The 18,597-nt window shown below is 42.4% G+C and overlaps 1 protein-coding gene across 10 annotated transcripts in view; it reads right to left on the bottom strand.

The window, feature by feature from the left end:
- The window catches only part of LOC111961224 (mitogen-activated protein kinase 10-like), a 115,582-nt gene that overhangs the window by 80,240 nt on the left and 16,745 nt on the right, over window positions 1–18,597 (bottom strand). For 7 of the 10 annotated variants that reach the window (XR_002876981.1, XR_011476712.1, XM_023983320.2 and 4 more), the window contains exons 2-3: window positions 15,329–15,400; window positions 2,751–2,920 (exon numbers count right to left, since the gene is read on the bottom strand). Coding sequence is in view for 8 of the 10 variants with exons in the window: in XM_023983320.2 (XP_023839088.1) it covers window positions 2,751–2,920; window positions 15,329–15,400 (242 nt within the window). In the remaining 2 variants the exon portion in view is untranslated. Of the gene's footprint in view, window positions 1–2,750; window positions 2,921–15,301; window positions 15,401–18,597 lie in introns of all 10 variants that reach the window. The other 3 variants (XM_023983315.2, XM_023983316.2, XM_023983314.2) reach the window with 3 other exon arrangements.

Below are 18,597 nucleotides of genomic sequence, written 5' to 3'. Positions count from 1 at the left end.
CCCTGACCTAACCAAAAGATTACAGAAAATAAAGATAACTAAGGCCAGGGCGTGACAATAATTGAGAATTTCAATAAGAATTTTTCTACGGTTGGCCATGCTTTCCACCTGGCACCCCCCACAGTAACTCACACAAGCCTCCCCCATTTCTCCTTCACCCAAATCCAGATAGCTGATGTTCTGTGAAGAGCTGCAAAATCTGGACCCCTACAAATCAGCCAGGCTAGACAATCTGGACCCTCTCTTTATAAAATGATCTGCCGAAGTTGTTGCAACCCCTATTACTAGCCTGTTCAACCTCTCTTTCATATCGTCTGAGATTCCCAAAGATTGGAAAGCTGCCGCGGTCATCCCCCTCTTCAAAGGGAGAGACACTCTAGACCCAAGCTGCTACAGACCTATATCAACCTACCCTGCCTTTCTAAGGCCTTCGAAAGCCACGTTAACAAACAGATTATCGACCATTTCGAATCCCACCGTACCTTCTCTGCTATGCAATCTGGTTTCAGAGCTGGTCATGGTGGCACCTCAGCCACGCTCAAGGTCCTAAACGATATCATAACCGCCATCGATAAGAGACACTACTGTGCAGCTGTATTCATCGACCTGGCCAAGGCTTTCGACTCTGTCAATCACCACATTCTTATCGGCAGACTCAACAGCCTTGGTTTCTCAAATGATTGGTTCACCAACTACTTCTCTGATAGAGCTCAGTGTGTCAAATCTGAGGGCCTGTTGTCCGGACCTCTGGCATTCTCTATGGGGGTGCCACAGGGTTCAATTCTCAGGCCGACTTTCTTCTGTGTATACATCAATGATGTCGCTCTTGCTGCTGGTGATTCTCTGATCCACCTCTACGCAGACGACACCATTCTGTATGCTTCTGGCCCTTCTTTGGACACTTTGTTAACTAACCTCCAGACGAGCTTCAATACAACTCTCCTTCCATGGCCTCCAACTGCTCTTAAATGCAAGTAAAACAAAATGCATGCTTTTCAACGGATCGCTGCCCGCACCTGCCCGCCCGTCCAGCATCACTACTCTGGACGGTTCTGACTTAGAATATGTGGACAACTACAAATACCTAGGTGTCTGGTTAGACTGTAAACTCTCCTTCCAGACTCACATTAAGCATCCCCAATCCAAAATTAAATCTAGAATCGGCTTCCTATTTCGCAACAAAGCATCCTTCACTCATGCTGCCAAACATACCCTGGTAAAACTGACCATCCTACTGATCCTCGACTTCGGCGATGTTGTTTACAAAATAGCCCTCTACACTCTACTCAACAAATTGGATGCAGTCTATCACAGTGCCATCCGTTTTGTCATCAGAGCCCCATATACTACCCACCACTGCGACCTGTACGCTCTGGTTAGCTGGCCCTCGCTTCATACTTGTCGCCAAACCCACTGGCTCCAGGTCATTTACAAGACCCTGCTAGGTAAAGCCCTGCCTTATCTCAGCTCACTGGTCACCATTACAGCACCCACCCGTAGAACGCTCTCCAGCAGGTATATCTCACTGGTCACCCCCAAAGCCAATTCTTCCTTTGGCCGCCTTTCCTTCCAGTTCTCTGCCCCCAATGACTAGAACGAACTGCAAAAATCACTGAAGCTGGAGACATATCTCCCTCACTAGCTTTTAAGCACAAGCTGTCAGAGCAGCTCACAGGTCACTGCACCTGTACATAGCCAATTTTTAAATAGCCTATCCAACTACCTCATCCCCATACTGTATTTATTTATTTATCTTGCTCCTTTGTACCCCAGTATCTCTACTTGCACATTCATCTTCTGCACATCTACCATTCCAGTGTTTAATTGCTATATTTGTAATTACTTCGCCACCATGGCCTATTTATTGCCTTACTTCCCTTATCCTACCTCATTTGCACACACTGTATATAGACTTTTTCTACTGTATTATTGACTGTATGTTTGTTTATTCCATGTGCAAATGTGTTGTTGTATGTGTCGAACTGCTTTGCTTTATCTTGGCCAGGTCGCAGTTGTAAATGAGAACTTGTTCTCAACTAGCCTACCTGGTTAAATAAAGGTGAAATACATTTAAAAATAAATAAAAGTATGGTTCAGTTTGGCTGCATGGTGGCTCTGTTGGACAGGAAAAAACATTCATGCAAGCTCATTGGCTCATAGCGGCCATATTGTTTGAGCTACAGTCCTGCATTCAAAAACATGGGTACATAGATGTTATGTACCAAATTTGGTACTGCTCAGTTAAACGGTTCTGGAGAAGAAGACGTTTAAAGTAGTCAACATCAATACAAATGGTCCAAAATACATCAATCGCATATTGCATGATCTGTTTGATGTTGAGATCTGATATTTGGCAAGCATGGTAAAATGACAGAAGTAGCTCATCCTAGAGCGATGTGCCCTCTTTGTCCTGATGGTGGCACAGTGAGCCCACAGCTTGAACCCCAGCATTGCTGCTTGCAGCTTTAATAATCCATTTGGTATTCTTCTATAACTCTTCATTATTCAAACTCACGGTTTTAATCTCACACATACTGTACAAACACATATACAAATACACGTGCCACCTTGATACACAGTATATATCTTTGCAAAGACTATAATGCAACGACCATACAGCCACACAACTCTATCTACTAACACATTATACAACAACCAAATATTAAGGTATACAGTTGGTTTTGCCTCTATAATGTACATTTTCATTCACTACACTATAAAGAGTGTAAAATGAGGATTCCAGTACTCACCAGACGATTCCCTGAGCTCCAGAACCGATGGGTTTTAGATTCTGGTAACGTTTGAGAACTGTGAAGGTGGAATCTCCTACTTCCACACTGTAGAACTGGTTGTCCACTTTGCATTTGCTCATGTTGTAATGCTTGCCAATGTATGACACATCCAATTGTTTAGCAAAACCCTGCATTAAAACAAACAAACAAAGGTCAGTGATGTCCCTTTCACCTCTCTGACTGGCTCTACCGCCAGTTGAATTATTACATTTAAGTAATTTGTTCGTCCATTTGTTTGTGCGTTGATTCGTTCATTCAAATCAAATCAAATGTTATTAGTCACATGCGCCGAATACAACACAGTGAAATGCTTACTTACGAGCCCCTAACCGACAGTGCAGTTTCAAAAAATACAACAAATACACTTTATATACAAAAGTAAATTTGTGGATTCGGCTATTTCAGCCACACCCATTGCTGACAGGTGTAAAAAAAAATTGAGCACACAGCCATGCAATCTCCATAGACAAACATTGGCCTTACTGACAAGCTCAGTGACTTTTAATGTGGATGCCACCTTTCCAACAAGTCAGTTCATCAAATTTCTGCCCTGCTAGAGCTACCCCAGTCAACTGTAAGTGATGTTATTGTGCTGTTTTGCTCAGCCGCAAAGTGGTAGGCCGCCCGCACAAGCTCACCGAACGTGACCGCAGTGTGCTGCATGTAAAAATCGTCTGTCCTCGGTTGCAACATTCACAACCGAGTTCCAAACTGCCTCTGGAAGCAGCGTCAGCACAATAACTGTTTGTCAGGAGCTTCATGGAATGGGTTTCCATGTCCGAGTAGTCGCACACAAGCCTAAGATCACCATGTGCAATGCCATGCGTCGGCTGGAGTGGTGTAAAGCTCGCCACCATTGGACTCTGGAGCAGTGGAAACGCGTTCTCTGGAGTGATGAATCACGCTTCACCATCTGACAGTCCGACGGATGAATCTGGGATTGGCGGATGCAAGAACACTACCTGCCCAAATGCATAGTGCCAACTATAAAGTTTGATGGAGGAGGAATAATGGTCTGGGGCTGTTTTTCATGGTGCAGGCTAAGCCCTTTAGCTCCAGTGAAGGGAAATCTTAACGCTACAGCATACAATGACATTCTAGACAATTATGTGCTTCCAACTTTGTGGCAACAGTTTAGGTAAGGCCCCCGTGCACAAAGCGAGGTCCATACAGAAATGGTTTGTCTCGAACGGTGTGGAAGAACTTGACTGGCCTGCACAGAGGCCTGACCTCAACCCCATTGAACATCTTTGGGATGAATTGGAATGCCGACTGCGAGCCAGCCCTAAGCGCCCAACATCAGTGCCCGACCTCGCTAATGCTCTTGTGGCTTAATGGAAGCAAGTCCCTGCAGCAGCGTACCAACATCTAGTGGAAAGCCTACCCAGAAGAGTGGAGGCTGTTATAGCAACAAATGGGGAGCAACTCCATATTAATGCCCGTGATTTTGGAATGAGATGTTGGACGAGCAGGTGTCCACATACTTTTGGTCAAGTAATGTATATTTTTTTTATTAATACCATGATGACTACAACATGTCTGCAACATAAAGGCATATATTATATATTCAGACTGCATAATACAAACAAATCAATCAAGCGCCTTCAAAAAGTATTCACACACCTTTACTTTTTTCCCCATTTTGTGATTTTACAGCCTGAATTTACAAAATGTTTACTGGCCTACACACAATACCCCAAAATGTCAAAGCGGAAATATGTTTTTCGACATTTTTACAAATACATTAAAAATAAAAGCTGAACTGTATTGAGTCAATAAGTATTCAACCACTTTGTTAAAGCAAGTCTAAATAAGTGAGATGTTTACATACACCTTAGCCAAATACATTTAAACTCAGTTTTTCACAATTCCTGACATTCCATCCTAGTAAAAATCCCTGTCTTAGGTCAGTTAGGATCACCACTTTATTTTAAGAATGTGGAATGTCAGAATAATAGTAGAGAGAATGATTTATTTCAGCTTTTATTTCTTTCATCACATTCCCAGTGGGTCAGAAGTTTACATACACTCAATTAGTATTTGGTAGCATTGCCTTTAATTAGTTTAACTTGGGTCAAACATTTCGGGTAGCCTTCCACAAGCTTCCCACTACGTTGGATGAATTTTGGCCCATTCCTCCTGACAGAGCTGGTGTAACTGAGTCAGGTTTGTAGGCCTCCTTGCTTGCACACGCTTTTTAAGTTCTGCCCACATTTTCTATAGGATTGAGGTCATGGCTTTGTGATGGCCACTCCAATACCTTGACTTGTTTTCCTTAAGCCATTTTTCCACAACTTTGGAAGTATGCTTGTGGTCATTGTCCATTTGGAAGACCCATTTGCACCCAAGCTTTAACTTCCTTACTGATGTCTTGAGATGTCAATATATCCACATAATTGTCTTTCCTCATGATGCCATCTATTTTGTGAAGTGCACCAGTCCCTCCTGCAGCAAAGCACCCCCACAACATGATGCTGCCACCCCCGTGCTTCACGGTTGGGATGGTGTTCTTCGGCTTGCAAGCCTCCCCCTTTTTCCTCCAAACATAACGATGGTCATTATGGCCAAACAGTTCTATTTTTGTTTCATCAGACCAGAGGACATTTCTCCAAAAAGCACGATCTTTGACCTCATGTGCAGTTGCAAACCGTAGTCTGGCTTTTTAATGGCGGTTTTGGAGCAGTGGCTTCTTCCTTGCTGAGTGGCCTTTCAGGTGATGTCGATATAGAACTCCTTTTACTGTGGATATAGATACTTTTGTACCTGTTTCCTTCAGCATCTTCACAAGGTCCTTTGCCGATGTCCTGGGATTAATTTGGGCTTTTCACACCAAAGTACGTTCATCTCTAGGAGACAGAACGCATCTCCTTCCTGAGCGGTATGGCGGCTGCGTGGTCCCATGGTGTTTATACTTGTGTACTATTGTTTGTACAGATGAACGTGGTACCTTCAGGCATTTGGAAATTGCTCCCAATGATGAATCAAACTTGTGGAGGTCTACAATTATTTTGGCTGATTTCTTTTGATTTTCCCCTGATGTCAAGCAGAGGCACTAAGTTTGAAGGTAGGCCTTGAAATATATCAACAGGTACTCCTCCAATTGACTCAAATGATGTAAATTAGCCTATCAGAAACTTCCAAAGCCATGATATCATTTTCTGGAATTTTCCAAGCTGTTTAAAGGCACAGTCAACTTAGTGTATGTAAACTTCTGACCCACTGGAATTGTGATACAGTGAATTATAAGTGAAATAATCTGTCTGTAAACAATTGTTGGAAAAATGACTTGTGTCATGCACAAAGTAGAAACTTGCCAAAACTATAGTTTGTTAAACAAGAAATTTGTGGAGTGGTTAAAAAACAAGTTTTAATGACTCCAACATAAGTGTATGTAAACTTCAGACTTCAACTATACATGATAAGTTGCATGGACTCACTCCGTGTGCAATAATTGTGTTTAATCTGATGCTTTAATGACTACCTATCTCTCTACCTCACACATACAATGATCTGTAAGGTCCCCCAGTTGAGCACTGCATTTCAAACACAGATTCAACCACAAAGTCCAGGGAGGTTTTCCAATGCCTCGCAAAGAAGGGCACCTATTGGTAGATGGGCACACATTGAATATCCCTTTGAGCATGGTGAAGTAATTAAATATACTTTGGATGTTGTATCAATACACCCAGTCACTACAAAAATACAGGCACCGCTCCTAAGTCAGTCACCGGAGAGGAAGGAAACCGCTCAGGGATTTCACCATGAGGCCAATGGTGACTTTAAAACAGTTACAGAGTTTAATGGCTGTGATAGGAGAACATTTAGGATGGACCAACAACATTGTATTTACTCCACAAAACTAGCCTAATTGACAAAATGAAAAGAAGGAAGCCTGTACAGAATAAAAAATATTCCAAAACATCCTGTTTGCCACAAGGCACTAAAATAATACGGCAAGAAATGTGGCAAAGCAATTCACTTTTTGTCCTGAATACAAAGTGTTATGTTTTGGGCAAATCCAATACAACACATCACCGCGTACCACTCTCCATATTTTCAAGCATAAGGTGGTTGCATCATGTTATGTGTATGCCTGTAATTGTCAAGGACTGGGGAGTTTTTCAGGATAAAAAAAATACTAAAAATGGAGCACAGACAAAATCATAGAGAAAAACATGTTTCAGTCTGCTTTCCACCAGACACTGGAAGATGCCGAGTTACAGTTTTGAAAATCTATGGCAAGACCTGAAAATGGTTGTGTAGCAATGATCAACAACCAATTTGACAGAGCTTGAAGATTTTTTAAGAATCATGTGCAAATATTGTACAATCCAGGTGTGCAAAGCTCTTAGGCATTTACCCAGAAAGACTCACAGCTGTTATCGCTGCCAAAGGCAATTCTAACATGTAGTGACTCAGGGTTGTGATTACTTATGTAAAGATATTAGATATTTCTGTATTTCATTTTAAATACATTTGCAAACTTTTCTAAAAACATGTTTTCACATTGTCAGTACGTGGTATTGTGTGTAGATGGGTGAGATTTTTTTTATTTAATCCATTTTGAATTCAGGCTGTTACACAACAAAATATGGAACAAGTCAAGGGGTATGAATATTTTCTGAAGGCACTGTACAACTGACTGCTGTTGTTGGCATGTCTAATTTCCTGAATTTATATTAAGACATTCTTATTCCCTCCATTTCCTCAATCCTTTGTTTTCTGTATGAACGTTCCCAGACAACCATAAAAACAAAACATACAGTACAGTATTCTGTGGACAAAGGACTTGCATGAGAGTGGGCGTATCATCATACATAACTAGCAGGGAGACATAACCAGCAGGCAGCATAAACCGGACAGGATAGGGATTCAACATGGTGCTGTGGGTATGTCTACAGTGTAGGTCTGCATTACTCCATGTGATCCCAGTGGCCGGTGTAGTCCAGCCGCTGACCCGGCACACACATATGTCAGAGTCGGCATGGGTTCGAATACGGCCCAATACCCTTTGACTCATGTTCCTCCTATCTCCCCTGTCTTTCCAACATTTTACTATCTCTTCAATAAAGTAACAAAATTACAAAAGGAGTGGGACTGCTCCACTCCATAAAAAATCCATGTGATCCCTGCAAGAATTGAACCCACGGCCTTGGTATTGCCAGCGCCAACTGAGCCACATAGGACCCACTCATGACTCTGTGTGCATATCAGTACATGTCCAGTCCAGTCTAGTAATTGATTGTCCAAAGATGCGTACATAATCCAACTATATTCCAAGACAAATCACGTCCGCATAATTCTGGATAAGAGAGCTGTGAACTTGCACTACAGAGATACTGTATATAGTGCTTTAATTATATTTCTATGCACAGCACACTGTGGGCCCTAGTCAGAAGTAGTGCACTACATAGGAGATAGTGTGGCACTTGGGTCACAAGCGATATCTAAAGAGAACTAGACCAAGGGAAGAAAATCTACAGTCAGTCCATTAAATCCATTTCTATCCAGAGACCTGTTTTTCATCCTAGAGCCGACAAACAATTAAACTGACAAGGCTAATTTGATCGTAATTAATAAAGATTTTATATAATTGCAATATTTTTTTGAAGTTAGTGGGGGGCTCTAGACAGCTTTTATTAACTACAGGTTACATCCCAGAGATGTATCCATCCATTCATCGTTGACTATGCTGCAAATGATCAAATGATCTATATTTTCTATATATTTTACACAGTTGGACGCCATTTATGATATGATGCCAGTGGTTAGACTCACAACAAATAACAAATAATCAACCCCAATCAGTTTCAGTCTAACATAAGAATCTTCCATTGGTTCATTATCACCACTAGCACCAGTAGTGTAACATTGTCCCATACTGTATGTGATGTAGCTAACTGTTGGATGACATGACAACTATAATGATAACAATCTATTACAGGGCTTCCCAAACTATTTTGGCTCACAACCTCATTTGATATTTGAAAAATCTCACGACCCCAACCATGTGAAAAAAAGTATATAATTAACAGCCAATGTTAACTTTTTTATTTGGGGCTATGGCAGTCAATTAAAAAACATTCTAACAGTATTTCTGATGATCTTCTCAACTCACCATCACATACTTTTAATGTGGGGCTATGACAGTCAATTGCAAATTAGTGTGACATAATGTATTTTATCTCACCACCACTAATGAGATGCGTGTGCTAGATGCATGTCGCGTCAGAGCTTCTCAAAGTCAGGGGGCGTGGTCAACAGTGTGCACCTCATCTCTGCTGTCATATCCAACCTGGATCGATATTTGGCTTTAATGCAGATGAGAGCACTGATGGAACTTTCAAGACAAATGGGAAATCTGAAAAAGAGGTCAAATCATGACGTCAGTGATCTTCAGGTCAGAAAGTCGTTCCAGAGTTGGAATTCCAAGATGGAAGTCCATTCCAAACAAATTTTTCTAGTCAGAGCTAGATTTCCCAGTTGTCTTGAATTCACTGATGTCTGAAGTCGGAGATTTCCGAGTTCCCAGTTATTTTGAAAGCGGCATTAATGCTCAGAGGGAGACGGCAGGGTATTTATTCCCTTTGAGTCAGGAACCAAATTTCCCCCGTAGAGACCCGTGAATGCATTCGGTCACATGACAGCTCGATCAGCTGTCCGATTTCACTTACCAGCATGTTACTTGAGCCAGGATCACAGTCAAACGGATTGAGAAGTAGGTCCCAAAGTGCTCTTCCAAGCGTTGGCGGTGAGCAGGCATCACTCGTGTGGGACACTTACTGATGCTGTTTTCTGTTAGAATCTTGCACAGCCGAGGGAAGTTGGCATGTTTCGCTTTGAAAGACTCTCTCCAATAATAATAATTTCCTCTGAATCCACTGATTCGGTCACTCATCTGTAGAATGTTTTTTCCCCTGCATGCTTGCGTTCAGTTCATTCAGTTTCTCAAATATATCTGTTACATAGGCAAGGAGAAATATTTTTTTTTCATTACACAGAACGTCAACCAGGTTTATTATTTATTGTTTTGCATCCGTTGTGAATGACAACAGGTCTTCTCTCAATGCGAAAAATCTTTCCAACACTCCCCCTCGATAACCACCAAGGTGTGAAATAAAACGTTGTCAAGCTCTGATCAATATCTTCACAAAGTTCTGCGAATAGGCGGGCGCGCAGTGGATGTGCATTACAATCAAAGTTACCTGCTGCAGTATATCTCAGAGTTCTGTGCTCAGCTCTTTCATACAATGCGTCCATATGGCAGAGGGAGACACATTCATGACTAGAGTGCAGAGGCCTGCCCGCCCTCCCGCCATAGATGGAGCCCCATCTGTGCAAAAGCCCACCATTCGATCCTATGGAATTTCTGGGCAATATAGCCACACAGCACACTGAAAATCCCCTGTGCCGTTGCATGCACGGGAATCGTGAGACAGAACAATATGTCGTTGTGAATAGCATTCCTGACTTAAAGTATAGCGAATATAAGTCAATGCATGGGCATCTCGGCCCTCACAGCTAACGTCCATTTGGGGAGTTTTTGAGTTGTTCAGTCAGAGTTTCCTCTTGATTGCTAGCAATAGCATACATTCTTTGTTTAATAGTGTTATCTGACAAAAGTATTGATCTGAGTTTCTGTGCATCTACTTCCCCACACATTGTTTCACCACATCAATTGCAGACTGGCAGTCGGGAACACCGGTACATTTCCCGGTGGCCTGAGGGTCGCTTTGGCCTGCCGTGAATAGTCAACTTGACCAGCGATAATATAGCAAGCAGGAATGAGTTGATGGAGAATCCATGCATCAGTCGCGACTCTCACTCTCTCGCTGCAGTGTCCCAGCACGAGGGTGCGCATGACAAAAATGACATCAGGTCTCTCCGCGACGCACATAGCAACCGTCTACCTGCTTCTCTACCGATAACATTTTAGACAAGTCGCACAGCGAAATGGACGGTCAGAAAAAGAAAGGTGGAGCAGAGAGGGAGAGAATAAAAAAGAGAAAGGTCCTTGCCACGACGCAGCTAAATGTTGCAAAATAAGCGCCATGTTCGCCAGTAAGGGACCAGGTCAGTCAAAAACACTAGCTAAAACACACACACAACACCCAGCATGGCTAGCTAAGTAGCCTAGCTAATAATAGTGACACAACGGCCAGTAGGCTAAACAGTTTGCACGTCATATGTCTTCGTGGAGGAATTATATCAAAGCAATGAGTGCAACATAGCGATCAACTAGTAAAAAATAGTAAACCTAGACTATGGACTTACCAGCATTCGGTCATGACTCATGCCACATAAGCTAGGGAAAGTGCATATACACTGTACAGCGAAACAGGCTACAGTAACGTATCCATAATACATCCATGAACATAACACAGTAGCCTGTGTGACACAGCACAAGCAATGACAAAGATAATTAGCACCATTAGTACCAGCATTACAAGTTACTACAATAATATACAGCTCTGGGAAAAATGAAGAGACCACTCCAAATTAAGAGACCACTCTTAATTTTTCCCAGAGCTGTATTAATGTAGCCTACTGATACACTAATGATAGTGAATATGATAATAGAGTATTTTCTTTGCAAAGATGGAGAAGGAAGGAGCAGCAGCACTAGAGCTTCAGGTGCTCGTGCAGAACTGGAGATGGTGGTCAGTTCAGAGTCAGACTCAGAGCAGGAACCTCCAGGTAAAAAACCTAAACATGTAAGGTTATAATTTTAGATTAATATGTGCTATATTTATGAGATTATCAGTAGGACTGTAATCGGGGGGCATACAATCGATGACTGCACAAGTAATACAGTTTAAGTTTAGGTTATTTACAACGTTAATCTCATTCTGCAGAGCAACCAGATGTGCAGAGAGAAAGAGAGAGAGAGAGAGAGAGAGAGGTTCAGAGCCCAGTACAGGGAAAATAGAAAGGGAGAGCAAAAGCACTGTTAATCCGTTTTATTATTTTGCCAGTCCTCAGTCCAAGGATTTTTACTTATTTTTTCAGTACCACCCAAAACAAACCCCTCAATGTGTCATTCCCAATGTATTCCACTCCAAAGACGGCACAAACAGAAAATGGCTGACATACAATGAAGTAACTCACTTCTGCTCAGTATGTCTTGCATTTGCAAAACCTTCAGCCAGTGGTAGTGCATTTGTCAAAGGAGGCATGCAAGCCTGGAAACATGCCCATCAGAGAGTACAGGAACATGAGAGAAGCAAGACCCATAAAGAAAGTGCAGAAGCCTTTTTTCACAGAGCCAGCAAGCAGACATCTGTACCTTTCTGAGTGATAAGCAAATGTCAGTTCAACAAGAGCAGGTCAGAAAGAGGAGGCAGGTCATGGAACGTGTGATTGATGTAGTTAAAGTTATTGGTAAATGTGGGCTTAGCTACACGGGCACGAAGCTGCATATAACTTGGAAAATATGGCCGTCAATCATGGCAAGTTTCTTGAGCTTATATTGTTGTTAAGCAAAATCAGAATCATTAGAATGTTGATTCAGCAGACAATTGCTGTTGAAGTGAGAAAGGCAGGGATGTTCTCAATACAAATGGACAAAACACAGGATTTAACATCCAAAGACCAGTGTGCAGTAGTTCTGCGATATGTCACTGATGTTGTCCACGAGAGACTGATTGCGGTCATTGACTGTGAGTCATCAACTGAACAGTACTTAGTGGACCTTGTGAAACAGACCCTTGAGAAGATGGACATAGATATCAAACAGTGTGTTGGTAATGCAACAGACAGAGCAGATAATATGCAGGGACAACACAGGGGCTTCTCTGCATTGCTCACAGTAGAGTCTCCTAACCAAGTACACATATGGTGTCACTCACATGTCCTCAAACTTGTGCTAACTGACACCACTGGGGTTGTTGTGGCAAGTGAATCCCTTTTCTCACTACTGAATGACATTGCAGTGTTTGTTCGAGATTCCGACAAGCGCATGACGCTATGGGAGGAAACCAGTGAGGACAGGAGACACAGACGGCTTGACGTAATTGGTGAAACACACTGGTGAGCCAAAGACGAGGCCTTGAGGAAAGTATTTGGAAGCTTTGCAAAGTCTGACCGTGCACTTTACACAGATGTGGTCATCACTATGGAAAGAATTGAAAAGGATGTGACCATAAAACCTGCCTTCCGAAGCAAGGCCCAAGGGTACAATGATGCTCTCCTAAAGTATGAAACCATACTTACAGCTGGATATTTGAGCAGACATCCCCTCTCTCTAAATACTTCCAAACAAGTGGCATGGATATCGTAACAGCACAGCACTTGGTGACCGGAACAGAGGATAACCTGAGAAAGTGTGCCCAAGACTTTGAGGGTGTGAAGAAGGCAGCAGACAACTTTGTTGAGTGGGCCAATGGCATTCTGGAGGAGTAGCAGGACTGTGATGCCAAAGCTCAGACTGCTCTCCCAGAGAAGAGAACAAGAAAAAGAAGAGAAAATCAGGTGAGTTGGCAGGAGACGAGCCCATTGCTAATGCAGACATGTATTACAAAATCAAGATCCACATGTGGTACTGGACACTGTTGTTGAAAGTATTCACCGCCTTTATGCAGCAAATACAGTGCTGTGAGACAGCCATGAAGGAGCTCAGCAAATGCTTACTGGAATTTGATGAACATGCCACTGTTGAGGCATTGCAAGCTGAACTGATCAGCCTTGCACAACAGTGGGAAAGACTAAAACAGTCAGCATTGGAGGAGTACAACACCAGTGCCGCCACCACCAGTGATGAATCAGCAGAAGGCTTTGAGGATCCTGATGAAAGTGTGGAGTTGGTGAGCAGAAGTTGTTCAACATGTAAAAACTGCCCGATATGCTGCTATCTTCTCCTGTCTCAGTACAATCTGCTCACGGATGCGTATCACATCATTGGTTTGGGCTACAAGTTCCTCCTCAACCTATCCATCACTCAGGTGGCTAGTGAGAGGACCGCAGTTATGTAGCCAACCCTGAAATTCATGAAGAACCGCCTAAGAACCTCCCTCACTCAAGAGAACCTTGAAGCGTTCCTTTTGTTGGCAACAGAGAAGGATGTTCTTATGGGACTTGACAAAGATGACATTGACAAGATGGCAGAGAGCAGTGAGTTACTTCGCCGCCTACTGGTTTACTAGTGGTAATTACTTACTAGTTACTCTGAAGTAGCTATGCTATGACTTCCTTAACAGGTTGACATGGGGTGAAAGAAAATTTGCTGTTGAGTTAAAGCTTTTGTACAGAGGCATGTTTTTTGGACTTTCATATTATACTTGCAGTTATGTAGCCTATATTCAATTTCATTGACTCAGTGTATAGATGTGTTTATTTTTGTGCTGTTTAATTTATGGACACCAGTGAGTGAACATTGTAATCTACATTGTTTTGTAGAGGAGTGCTTTTTCGACTTTTGTATTATACTTACTTACATTGTTGTAGCTTATGTTCAAGTTCAGTGAATGTGTGTGTGTGTGTGACGTTTTTTGATACTTTTGATATCCTTGATGCTTGAATATAAAGATAATCATTTGAACATTTGAGCTAACTCTGTATATCTCCTTCTCTTTTTAAAAAGTGTAGGCTAATAGTTTTGTGTGTCTAGCCTTGTACATTTGTATGTGCTATGATTGGTATATTCCTAGTGAGTTTTTGAGGGTGCACCCATAGCCATAGCATACCTTGAAAACTCAGTGTTCAGATAGGCTACTTGTTGGTCAGTCCCAAATGTTTGTATTTTGTAATGTGCATAACTTTCTTCCCAGATGAACATAGTGGCCAAATGTATAACTAGTTTAGTACCCGTTACATCAACAAATAGGGTTAGCCTACAAAATTAGCGGTCTGGTGGTTTGCGTGAACAGGATGGCCTGGGATTAAGTCAAATTCCCGGCCTGAATTATTATTTCAGTCCGCCCCTGGCGGCCGGTAATGTCAAAGTCTCTGCAATAGTGTGTGGTTTCATAGCATAGCGGGCCTAGCCATGTGTGGCCTTTTCCCATGATCTAAGGGCGCTCTCTGATTGAATTTCTCTTTAAGATTTGAATAATTCTCATTTACATTTTTAAGGCTAACCACATTAGAATGATTTTTAGATACAAAGACGATATTATAATATATATATTTTTTTGTATGTATATTTTTTCTTCAGGATTTTGGAAATTCTCCCGGGACCCCATTTTCACAATAGGTGGCCGTGACCCCTGGTTTGGGAATCGCTGATTTATTAATACTAACGCTAACAAAAAGTAGTTAGCTACAGCACATACAGTATAGGACAAGGCTACAGTACCTGTTGGGTCATCATATGAGACACAAACACACCATTGATTTGGATAGATGGTACACTTGCCACAAAGCCTGTTATAACATGGGTGGCCCCGTAGAAGGCTTTCACCACCACCATTTTAAGGCAGACCTAGTCCCTCAATAGTGCTGACCCTCTTTCCAGCTCTATGAAACAGACATAACACTAATGATGAGGAAATGGAAGTGAATGAATACTGTACCTTATTTTACCTGTAAGGAACACACACCTGACAAAAGGCTATTTTCACATCTAGGACTGGTTCACCGCAGTAATAGAAGAAATGCCTGCTCATAAATACCTGCAATACACAAACAGAGGAGATAGGAGAGGTTAGAGATTAGCGGTCCATTCATTTATTAATCCTTGTTTTACCAGTTAGGTTGCCTGAGAACACATTCTCTACAGCAACAACTTGTGGAAGGTAGAGGAGAGTGGGGGTCTTTCTAGACTCTGGCAGTGTAGCCTGGTCTCTGATCTGTGTGTACGGTAGCCAACTTGTATGGTTGTTTGGGATGACAATGACTATAGTAGTTGTCAAGACACTGGGTGAAAAGGGATATCTTTACATGACACGTTTTTTATATTCTAGAGAATACAGACCATTTTCAATGGATAATTTGAGTTTTGTGGATATGCACCATATCCTATATCTGAATCCAGATGTGCCTTTTAGACACACAGTACCAGTCAAAAGTTTGGACACACCTACTCATTCAAGGGTTTTTCTTTATTTTCACTATTTTCTACATTGTAGAATAATAGTGATGACATCAAAACTATGAAATAACACATATGGAATCATGTAGTATGTTGCATTTATATTTATGTACAGTAAAGATAAAAAGACAAATTATGTTACAACTTCCTCCAGTCTCCTCTTACTAATAGTGAGCGTGCAACTTTCAAACAATGTCCCCCACTCTTCCTTTACAGCGAATCAAGGAAATTCTGATGAGCACGACAACATTTTGGGATATTTTTCAACAAAAGTAAAGGACAGTAATGTTTACGAGTAAAACAGGAAGCCCAGGTTTCAATAGGCAACAAGATATTCATGTGTCATGAAAGGAGTGTGGACATATGGCCTGGCGGAGCGGTTTTTAGGGGCTGATAATTATGAGATTTTCACTCTGCTGGTCTCGGCAAGAAATTACGAGTCCTCCTTGTCCGAGACCGAGTAAAAAAAAAAATCAGACACTGAGACAAAACCTAGGGACTCAATATGTGGTGTTGAGACTGGATTCAGGACTGAGACCGGTCTCAAGTCCTGCAACACTGCAAAGAAGCACACATAAAAAAATGAAAGTAAATTGCAGCAGAAGCAGACATATAAAAAGAATGAATACAACGGGCTGAAACCCTGGCAATTTGACTCATGTGTACACTCACAATGGCTGCCTGGTATTATGATACAATAATTTCCCTGGTAATGTAGAATGTTCATTCAAATTGTTAACTGATGTGGCTCATGCAACGGAATGTATTTTTAGTAAGGTCAGTTGAGTTGAATCAACAAATCACAGCACATATTGATAAGTACACTTGCTTTAACTTCCTGCTTTTACTTCCTGCTTTGCTCTTATGGATACTCTCGCAATGGCCGCCAGTCCACCCATTATGTAGTTAGCTGTTTTCTATGGTAACTGTGGTATACGCGGGATAAACGCCTCCATTCTGTACATTACCTTAGAAAAATGAACTCCCTGAAGGGACTCAGCACTGCGTCGTCTATTATTTCCAAGGTAATTTACAGAACGTCTATATCCCTTACATAGTATAGTGGTTGAGCATTGGGCAGCATATTACTAAAGTAGTGATCCTTTATTTGGCCTGAATATCTCTGGCCATCCTATTCTCCCCAGTAGGACCCTACGCTATATATACAGGTTATATCTCTGAGGTTAGAGTACCTCATGATAAGCTGTAGCCCACACTACCTACCAAGAGAGTTTTCCTCTATATTTCTCGTAACTGTCTATTTACCACCACAAACCGATGCTGGCATTAAGACCACACTAAACGAGCTGTATAAGGCCATAAGCAAACAAGAAAATGCTCATCCAGAAGCTCCTAATGGATCTGGACTTTAATGCAGACAAACTTAAATCAGTTTTACCTCATTTCTACCAGCATATCACATGTGCAACCAGAGGAAAAAAACTTTAGACCAGCTTAACTCCATGCACAAAGACATATAATTCTATCCTCCTGATTCCTGCTTACAAACAAAAACTAAAGCAGGAAGTACCAGTGACTCTCTCAATAGGGAAGTGGTCAGATGACACAGATGCTATGCTACAGGACTGTTTTGCTTGCACAGACTGGAATATGTTCCGGGATTCATCCAATGGCATTTAGGAGTATACCACCTCAAACACCGTCCCCACAGTGACCGTAAGTACATATTCCAATCAGAAGCCTTGAATAGCAGGCAACATCCGCACTGAGTTAAAGGCTAGAGCTGCCGCTTTCAAGGACTGGGACACTAATCTGGACGCTTATAAGAAATCCCGCTGTGCCCTCAGATGAACCATCAAACAGGCAAAGCGTCAAACAGGACTAAGATTGAATCCTACTACACCAGCTATGACGCTTGTCGGATGTGGCAGGACTTGCAAACTATAACGGACTACAAAGGGAAATCCAGCCGCGAGCTGTCCAGTGACGCAAGCCTACCAGACGGGCTAAATGCCTTTTATGCTCGCGTCGAAGCAAGCAAAACTGAAACATGCATGAGAGCACCAGCTGTTCCGGACAACTGTGATCACGCTCTCCGTATCCAATGTCGATGTAGCCGATGTGAGCAAGACCTTTAAACAGGTCAACATTCAAGGCCAGACGGATTACCAGGGCATGTACTCCGAGCATGCGCGGACCAACTGGCAAGTGTCTTCACTGACATTTTCAATCTCTCCCTGACCGAGTCTGTAATACCTACATGTTTTAAGCAGACACCCATAGTCCCTGTGCTCAAGAACGCGAAGGAAACCTGCCTAAAATAAGTGCTTTCAAAGGCGGGTCATGGCTCACATCAACACCATCATCCCGGAAACCCTAGACCCCCTCTCCAATTCGCATACCACCCCAACAGATCTACAGATGGCGCAGTCTTGCACTACACACTGCCCTTTCCCACCTGGACAAAAGGAACACCTATGTGAGAATGCTGTTCATTGACTACAGCTCAGCGTTCAACACCACAGTGCCCACAAACATCATCACTAAGCTAAGGACCCTGGGACTAAACACCTCCCTCTGCAACTGGACCATCCTGACGGGCCGGCCCCAGGTGGTAATGACATCCTGACGGGCCGCCCCCAGGTGGTAAGGGTAGGCAACAACACATCTGCCACGCTGATCAGCAACACAGGGGCCCCTCAGTGGTGAGTGCTCGGTCCCCATCCTGTACTCCCTGTTCACCTACGACAGCGTGGCCAAGCACGACTCCAACACCATCATTAAGTTTGCTGACGACACAACGGTGGTAAGCCTGAT

This window comes from Salvelinus sp. IW2-2015, linkage group LG4q.1:29, assembly GCF_002910315.2.
Source record: "Salvelinus sp. IW2-2015 linkage group LG4q.1:29, ASM291031v2, whole genome shotgun sequence".
Taxonomy (NCBI): Eukaryota; Metazoa; Chordata; class Actinopteri; order Salmoniformes; family Salmonidae; genus Salvelinus; species Salvelinus sp. IW2-2015.
The sequence above is the reverse complement of the archived record's forward strand: the minus strand, read 5'-3'. Positions and strand labels throughout refer to the sequence as shown.